Below are 9,682 nucleotides of genomic sequence, written 5' to 3' on the forward strand. Positions count from 1 at the left end.
CCCGAATTGAACTTCAAATTAAACATCCTGAGGCTATGTTACCAGTTGCAAAGAAGGACTACTCTGGTATTACCAATGAACTTCCAACGCCAGGATTAACCCTGTATATAGCACTGTCACAAAATACTGCTTGAAATCCTCCAAATCCTCTGGCCTACCCCTGTTTGAGCAAGCAGTGAAATCAGGAAAAGCATTCCATCGTAGTGATAAAAGCAGGACCTTGCTCTGGTCTAGATAAAGCACTGGCCCATCCCTACCTTATGGGTTCTCCAGCCCCTGAGCAGAACGCTCTGATTAGCCTCCACCACTTCTTCGTGTCTCTTTGTACCCCAGAAACAAAAGATGTGCGGCGAGAGCATGGCAAACATTTTCAGGTGACAAATCCAGCAACGAGAAATCAACTGTCCAAAGCCAGTTCCCCAGCATATGCAAATATCTCCCTAATAGGTTTACGATTCCTTGTCAATCAAACCTGTCAAGGAAAAGTAAACACCTGTCCCTGCTGTGATTAAGTTGAAAGCTCCACTCTCATTAGCCCTTAACGAAATTAACCCCGGCAATACTGCATTTCTGATTGGTCGTGAATACCAGGAGGAGGAAAGATACTCATCAGCTCCGATCTGTTAATCTAGTTTTATATTAACTATTGCAGATCACCATGAACCCTCCCATGGCTTAGTGCCACACTGTACAAAACTGAAACACAGCCTGGTCTTACGAGGCCCCAGTTTCTGCGCTCTGGTAGGATTATAAATTTCAATCCTATTCACAGCTACTCAGCCACAACTCACTGAACCTTAAGGGACTAACCTTTGTAATGGAGAGCAATATACGACCCTGAAGATTAAAATATGAAACGACTTATCAGAGCACAGAGCCCGATCTCCACATGCTGGTGGAGCTGGCAACTCTTCTCCCAGTTTCCCACTTTAAACCACCCAAAAAATACATTAAACACTTCCTAATATTACTTCTCTGTCTAAAGAGACACTGCAATTGCACCAAAAGGCTATCTTAATCTGCAGAAGAACGTGAAAGATTTTGAACCACCCAGAAGGTGGACAAGACAGCTCGTAGCATCCTGTCTCAGAAGAGTATCCACACTCTGAAGGAGTTTTAGCCACTGGTTTTACATCGACTGGTGGATGCCAAACAAGTGTTCTTCCTTCCACATAGAGCCTGCACTATCCCTGGGGAGATATTTACCCTGTTACTCATTAACCCTTCCATCCTTGACATGCAGTTCATACACCCGTAACTCTTCTGACACTTGTCATTGCTTAACCAGTGTTAACAGATCTGTTTTGGTGAGAACAACCTCTGAGAAAAATAGCTTCTGCAATTACTCCAACTCACACCAATCTATTAGTCAGTAAGGAGAAGGAGGAAAAGAAACCAGTTCACAGTGCTCCAGCATCTGCAGTAGCCTAATTCCAGTAGCTTGGCTTGTTCAGCTTTGGGAGGCTGGTGGCGCTGGGCAACTGTCCTTTCTCCCTCCTTTGGGGCTGATTTAGTCTCACCCCACCCAATTCTGTCTAGAAGAAGGGAGATTTAAATCCATACAAAGCAATAGCAAAATACTACCTACCACAATGAAACCCCCCCTTTTACAACAGAATGTGTCTACTCAGAGTCACAGGTTGCTCAAAAGCCAGTTAAGCATCACACCTATACCTAATGACATGGGGGCACCTAGGAGGACACAGGTGAAGAGAAATACAGCACAGATTTGGACAAGCCACATCCCAACATCCTCTTCAGAGCACTCACTGCCCACTTGAGGTCCTCTCCCAAGGCTTGGCTACACCAGGTTTCAAGAGCAGCAGTACATTAATCCAGCCTAAATTTTCTCTTGGAGGTTGGCTAATGCTTACATTTCCCTCCATATCCTCGTCCAGCTTTTTTCCCCTCCTGGATATCTTGTTCTGGGCAGAATTAGCCAGCCCACAGTTGCCATGAAGAGTCTGCACAACGCCAGTACCAAACTCTTACAGTCATCGATTCACTGGGCACGTGCGAGCAAACCCAGCAAAGAGAACACGCATTTGAAAAAATGCCTATCGCACAAAGTCAGCCAGCATTTCTGCATTTTTCTGCTGTTCCTGTGCCTTTATCTACACATGCACCAATACTGCCAGCTCCTAAAATATCCACCAAAGTAAACACCACCCAAGTGGCATCTAGGGGATGACACCTCTTGCAATACTCCTCAATCACTTGACAGGATACCCAAGACTGCATAAATCTTTCAGGAAATAAATTTGCCAGACATAAGGAGAAATGATTTTAAGTCCCTTCAAGCTAGGAGCCACTTGTAGAGGTGGAGCAGTCCTGAGAAACATTAACCTGCTCTGAGAAGCCCCTGTTCCCAATTTACATTCTTCTTCCCTTGCGAAGCTCGAAATTAAGTTTGAACACTTAATGGAAGAAGTAGCCTGGAGTTATTGGCTGAATTTCTTCCTGAAAATTGGGGTGGTTGGGATGAAACAAAATCGTGAGGTTATTCGCAGCACTGCTGGATACTGTGTTTCTGCTGCGATACAACGGGGAGACTGTGTGTAATCAGGGCGACCAAGCAAAACTCCACACAGCCGTGTTTATTTGACTCAGGGGGGGGAAATGCCAGAGATGTGAATGGATTCAGCAGCAAACAGCATATATTAACTTGTTAAATAACACCGAGGCCAGGCGTCAGCCCCTCCACACCTAGCAATGCTGCCCGGAGCAAGGCACCCTTTCTTTGGGGAATAAACCCCTCTGCAGCAACTCGGAGTTAAAGCAATGAATTTCCAAGTTGCTCTCAGCCCTGGCAGCGCACACTCCAGCCACCAGCCAGAGCTCGCAGCGGGCAGAAGCAAGGCGTTTCTAGAATAAAAAAAAATTGAGTCCAAGCTGTCCGGTCAAGCAGGCAAATGGCAGGATCCAAAATACCACGCTTAGCCCACATCTCTTCTGCTAGCATACATGAGGGATGTATACAGAGGTCGAGATCACCGATAATCCGTGTAGGTCATCCTTCAGGGATGGCTCCAAAGCCCATGGGAATGAGTAGGAGTCACAGCACCGATACTCACGGGCTCTGAATCAGGTCCTAACCTGTTAAAACTGGCATGGGCTGCATCTGCCCATCTTGTATGACATTGGGGCAGCAGGATCAGATTATTCAAGCTTACTTTTGGAAATATTTTCCTTTTACCTTAGTACCACGGCTGCTGCGAATGAGCACCAGGCTCCACAGGCTTATATCAGACAGCGGTCTTTGCAACTTCTACATTCACACTTGCTCTACTCTTAAAAAAGTCCCCTATATCACCAAAAATGTTCCACCTTGGTGCAAAAGCTTAGGACAGGTCAACGCTGCTAAATACATATGGAGGCATTATTATTAGAGAAAGCTCCAAGTCAAGGCTGATTGCGAAGAACAAGAAAAGGAATAGAAATCCAAATGAAATGTTCAAACCAAGAGCAAATGCATTTCAGCTTGAGCAGCCCACCAGAAAACACACATAGGAGCATCACATCTCAGAAATCAGAAAGCTGCACTGGTTCTACTCCCACTGAATAAATAAAGCTATGACTAAAAGGTTGTTGGCTGTTTTGTTTGGGTTTTTTTAAATTCAAACTAGGCTCAAAAGGACCTCTGCATTATTCTTTTCCCCTTTGGGTGGAAATTTGTATCTCTTCCAATAATGAATCCAAAAATGCACAGCCAGACAGCGACCATCCCTACTGCATTCACGCTATTCCATAACGAGTATTCTGCACCCAGATGTACCACCGCCACTCGTGGCAAGACAGCCGCCCGAAAAGGAATGATCAGCCGGGTCATTGGAAAAGATCGGCACTATCAGCCAGCTCATGCCAGATGACAAACCTTATCCTTAGGTAATAAATTAGTACCGACGGTCCCAAACCTTGAAAAGCAGGTTCCTACTTGCTGGTAAGTGTCACTTTTGCTTTTTTTGGTTTTGAATGACATTTTTTTCCTGAGAGAACCACTTCCCTGTAATTTCTCAAGCACCACTCCATGGTACATGAAAGTTTCTTCAGTGGCTAAGAGTCAGATTTTGGAGCCTAGCCTTTGCTGTGTGCAAGTTCATCACAGAAAAGACGTCTTTTAATTTGCTGCTTGCGTCTTTTAATGAAGGTCAAAGAAACATATGGACTTGCAAAACAAAGTTATAAAAACTTTAAGGAAAATCTAAATGGTTTGGAGCAATTTGCTGAGTTTTGTAATATTCCTAATAAAAAAAAAACATAAAATCAACCCTAATTTTCCAGTATGACACACACCGTATTTTATGTTTAAACTCAGCCGCAATTTAAAGGGGCCGACAGCCTCCGAAGACGGGAGGAACCGAGGTTTAAAAAAATAACCGGGATTTTCTTAGATCGTCATGTTGACTTTAGGTACAAGTCATGCTGACAGATTATTCATGAGCAAGTTCCCCAAGAGCACGATCCAAAAAATGCCCCAAATTTAACCAGAAGATGTGCAGTGACTTACATAAAATCCGAATCAGGCTGTTAGATCTGGACATGCTTCTCTTTCACAAGTAAGAAATGACCTAATCGTGATACCTGGTAACAACCATTCGACAAGAATAAAGGAGTAAAACAGAAGCCAACCACCATCTTGCTCATATTATCATTATTTATCTTTTCCATGTTTACTACTGTTCACTCTTATAAACCCCAAAGTTACAGAAGGGTAAATCTGTTCACCAGAATGAAGAACTCCTCTCCCAAGAAATAAAAAAAGCCTTCTAGCATCCTATTCCCTTTTCTCCAATATTCAGAGAAACAAAACCGGCACATAACGTTATTTCTACATGAAAACAGGGAATTCTGAGGCAGCCCCATCAGCAAATTCCCTGTAAAGCAGGCATCAACCAGGTTTGCAAGCCAAGTGTTGTGCAGAGAAGTGCCAGAGCAGAAAGCAATTAAGGTCCCATTCTTCCCCTCCCTACGCAATGCACAGAAAATGAAATCAACCTCCAAACTAATTAGTTTCCAGCAGAATATCAGTTTACTCGCTAACAGGAGGGTTGTTACTGCTCTTACCAAAAACTTCTAAACATACCATATGAAATCTTGTTTAAGCCACGGGACCAAGCCAAGCACATCCCAACGTTACCATATACGGTCACCAACGCGAATACGATGGCAACTTGACAGATTCGGAACAAATATTGCGTTGTGTGTCGCTGAGATAACATAGGCAGGAATATATCAGATTGTATTACCTGTATCCGACCGGAGGTGTGGAGCAGTAGGAGCTACGCTGGCGCGGGACATAGCCACTAAAGGTTAGTGACCCAAGATGGCATTCGTCCCCACGGAGGAGGGCCAGGGCAAGGCGCTGAGGACTTTAATGCCCAGTATAGGGCTGCTTGGAGAGAACAGGAATGGAATGGCATGAGGGACAAGCCACTAGACCCACACTGTTATCCCAGGTTCAGGGCTGACACTATCCTGTGCAGCTGGCAACTGGGCTGAAGCTGCCACCCGATGCCGTGGCTGTCAGCCGGAAGGCACTGTCCCTCTCAAAAAACTACAGCACACAGGTTTTGTTCTCAAAGAGTGGATTTTGTGCACACAGAAGTTCTTGTCTTCACCCACAAGGGAAAGAAGGGGCTTGGCTATTTACCAAAATAGCTCCCGAGGAAGACTTTTTTTGGTAAAGCTTCCCTCCAGGAGATCCTTAGCCCGGAATAAGATTGGTCACTGGGAGAGTTATTCCAGATTAAGTTTTTTGGAAGGGTTATTCCAGTGCATTTGCAGGTGTAGACAATCCCTTAGCCAAAGTCTTTAAATTTCAGCCCCAAAAGCATTGGTTCAAACTTAGCCAGAGCCACCTCATCCTTCATCCCTCCAGACACAGCAAGTTCTGCACCTGGACCTCTAAAATCAGAGCTGTTCTCCGCTTCGTGTGGATACGCTGAATGAATTGCCTCTTTCTTAAGAGTTTATCTTGGTTTTCTAAGATATCCCCTTTTTTGCAGTGCTTTCTATATCGGTGATGTGACACATTGGGTCAGAAGAAGGGACAGAGCCAGTAGGCACAGCTCTGAACCTGGAAAAATGCCCCCGTTTGCTGGGGGGTGGGGGGGGAAGTTGCCATATTAGCCCAATCAGTCATCCCTGTGGGGCCCTTCACCTTAAAAGGCATCACCTAAATAAAGATGTAAAACTAATACAACATAACATTTAATGCAAGATTGCAGCTGAGCACTCAACTGTCAGGAAATATCAAAGCCGGAGCGCGTGGGCAACTTAACTCTGCCCCCTTGTGCAAATGCACTACGGCACAGCCCTTCCCCGAACGCGGGCACGCAATCAGCCTGCTCCAAATTAACATCCTAGTTCCTGCATAAGCTACTTTTGCCTAATATGAGAAGAGGAGAAGGACCGGCACTTTCACAGAGAGCCTCCTCAGCCACCTTCCCGACCGGACTGCAAGCCAGCGAGCACTTCTTTCGCTTCCGACGCCTCAAATTAGGAAGCGTTGGCACGCTTTGGGCCACACACATCTCATTTGCAATCAGGATACAGATATTAAATGCTTTTTGGCCAAAACAAAGGGCCCTTCTTCCTGCGGAGTAAAGCCTCACAACCTGAGATTTGGCCAAAGGACTGTCTGTAAAACCCAAGCAACTGAAACAGGTAACATTTATACATCTCCGGCAGCCGAACCCACCGTATGATACATTTGGAAAAAATCCGCAGGCACATTGACAACTGGGTACACTTTTCTGAGAATCTGAAATTATCCCAATGTCAACATCTAATAGTTGGGGATATTCAGCAGCACAAAATAAGGTTGCAGTGTGCTGGAGAGTGTCTCACCTAAGTTTGATCTCTCACCTACGTCGTCCGCTATCACGAATACTCTTAACCTCAAGAGGTGCAAAGCAGGATTTAAACATTAGGGGTTTGTCTATTTGGGTTTTTTTAGAGCAACAACACCTTTTTCTTCTTCACCTTCCCTCCCTTGATATCGGCACACAAATCAATGACGTTTTTCACAGGCTTAGCCCCGGTTTATAAACTTGATTTCTACATCATTTTAAATAAGCAGGACCATCTCTCCATCCACTTGCAGGATGGATTTTTCTAGCTCCGAAAAGAGTTCAAATAACCCAATGACCAATACGATCCTATCAAAGTTATATTAAAGAGACCTTTCCATAGGAAAAATGATGATGTCCTGAAATTACCGCTGTTACTTTTCTGTCACTTCTTCACACAACAGCAGCCCACAGCACTTCATTTTCCAGGGGCAATAAAAGAGTACAAGCAAGACAAGTGCAAACCAAATTTAAACAGGGTCAGCCAGTAAAGCAGCCGATACTCAGCTCACAACAGAGACAAAAATCTTTTTGTCTTCTCCTGCCCACTTCAGATCTTTTCCGGAACTCCACCAACTTCTCAGGTCCATTGCAATAATATACATCCATGAGGTCATCTTAATTCGTACACTGCTGCCCATTGCCTACCACTTAAACTGAGTCTCCATTGTAAACCTCGCCTGGAATTCAGACTTGCAGGACTTACAGCCTATACACTGTTTTCTTTTTCATTCAGCTTCCAGCCGAATCATTTTATAGTGCTTTTGCCTCCATAAAATATTTGGTTGGGAGCCAGTGCCAAAGAAGGAAAAAAAAAAAATAAGAAACACACTAATCAAACCTTGGGGTTTTAGAGTAGCGCTCCCCCTCTTCTTTCCCACCCTCACCCCCCCAAGGTTTATTTTTGGCAAGTTACGGCCCAAGTGAAGGGCAAGTTTAAACCTTTTAATTCACAGCTCCACGGCACTGGGTGATTTAAAGGTCTTTCAACAATTCATACAACTCTGATACTGTTGGGAATTGCAGCTGGAGCAATCTGCATCCTAAAGCCATCCCCCCATTCTCCCGGAACAATGCAGCCCCTCCTCTGTGGCCAGAGCCGGGGGAGCTGAAAGCATGGTTGCTCATTCAGGCTTTCCAGGGACAGCACCCACCAAGGTACGACACAGGCGAGAGCGGAGGAAAAGCCACTGCTCCTTCTACTCTGATCCCAGAGCTTCACTTAATGCACCTTCCCGTAAAAAACCTTGTTTTCTTCCACCCCCACCCCCACCCCGTCACTCCCAGGTCAATGTATTTCAATTTGCCTGTGGTAGGGTAACCTGTTTATTGAAATCTGATCAACTGCTGGAGCCCCAGCGTTAAAATACGCTCTCGCTGTTGGGAACTGTCATTTGTCTGTCACCGAGGAAGTTAATGGATGTGTTTGTTTAGTTTGCTAGTGGGAATATACGGGGCAGAGGCTGGAGGGATTACAGGAGGGGAGAGGCATTTCTGATCCACAGAGGAATGCAGTTGATTTTCTTTAAAATTGCCTGTGTATTTTTACACATGCATGAGAAAAGCCCCTGGAAGTTCACCTGTGCCTGAGAGACCTCAGCAAACCCGGAGCAACCATGCTCCATCCAAACCGATGGCCCCAAAACACGCAGGTAAGGGGGCACCACGCGTGGGCACAAGCCTGCACCCCTGTGCAGATAAGCAACGTGCGGGGGACGAGCCCGCACCGACAGCAGCTCCCTTACGGGGTCCTTCGGAGGGCACGGCGGGTGTTTGTGGAGCAGGAGCCCGGCGGAGCAGAGGGAAGGGTGCGAGTCGCAGAGCGTTTGCAGCGAGCGCGGTCTCCTTACCTCTCGCCGAGTCTGAAAATGCGATTATCCCGGCAAAAAGGAGCGCGAGCTGCAATTCCATTTTGAAAACCAGATCCCTCCGTATCGTACAGGCTACCGTCCTCTCAGACCTGGAGGCAGGAAAAAGGAGAGCAAAATAATTGCTGGGGAAAAAAAAAACCAACCCAACCCACAACTTCACAGAGTTTTAAAACCTATTGCAAAGGCTTAAGAGCAGAAATAGGAAATGAAAGAGCAACGTACTTGTAATTCATTCCTTGGTGCTCGGCAAGTAAAACTTTGCCCTCCTCTCTGCTTTAGCCTGATATAAATCAAGAACCCACTGAGGCCAGTAAGCTCCTCTAAGTTTACAGTTAATGCATAATTCTTTGGTATCCTGTACAGAACCAGTCTGGAAGGCAAACAAAACTCCAGCAAGTGGCCATAAAACAAGATTTCGGGTTAACAATTTGCGGAGGAACTTGGGGAAGGGGGAGGAGGAATGTTACCTCTCCCATCAGCAGCCCAGAAAACTTTGCCTTGCTGCTTCAGTGCCCCTCAGACAGGCTCCGCGCTGGGTACGCGCCTTCCTCCGCCCCGCAACTTCTCTGAACAGCACTGATTTCGCCTTTTTTTTTTTTTTTCCCCTCTTCCCCCCCGCCCCCCCCAGCCCCACTTGTTGCCCTGTGCTCCGGAGGTGCGTCCCAAAGCAAAACCGCACTTAATTATCCAGATTCTTGAAGATGCCTTCGCTGTGATACGCAAACCCGGGGTAGATCAGGTTTACGTTAATTACACCCTGCTCTCCTCCTAAAACTCTCACTCTCTAAACACCGTCTGAATTCCTCGCCCTTGTAAACTCCCCGGTTTAAACACTCCGTGCCCCCAGGACACACAACAACCCGCGTACAGCATCCAGCAGAGCCAACACGGACGCTTTGCCATCAGCTTCCCAACGTGCAGCGGGGAGCAGGCACGGAGGGCGGGCGCCGGGGGCGGGGG

General features: G+C 46.1%; 1 protein-coding gene across 1 annotated transcript in view; it reads right to left on the bottom strand.

Moving 5' to 3' along the window:
- FGFRL1 (fibroblast growth factor receptor like 1) overlaps positions 1-9,595 on the bottom strand; it is a 178,388-nt gene extending 168,793 nt beyond the window's left edge. The window contains exons 1-2 of the mRNA XM_035888643.1: positions 9,531-9,595; positions 8,702-8,811 (exon numbers count right to left, since the gene is read on the bottom strand). Of these exons, the coding sequence (XP_035744536.1) occupies positions 8,702-8,811; positions 9,531-9,595 (175 nt within the window). The remainder of the gene's footprint in view (positions 1-8,701; positions 8,812-9,530) is intronic.
- Between the last annotated feature and the right edge of the window lie 87 nt (positions 9,596-9,682).

Source organism: Egretta garzetta, unplaced genomic scaffold, assembly GCF_000687185.1.
Source record: "Egretta garzetta isolate BGI_Z169 unplaced genomic scaffold, ASM68718v1 scaffold241, whole genome shotgun sequence".
Classification (NCBI taxonomy): Eukaryota; Metazoa; Chordata; class Aves; order Pelecaniformes; family Ardeidae; genus Egretta; species Egretta garzetta.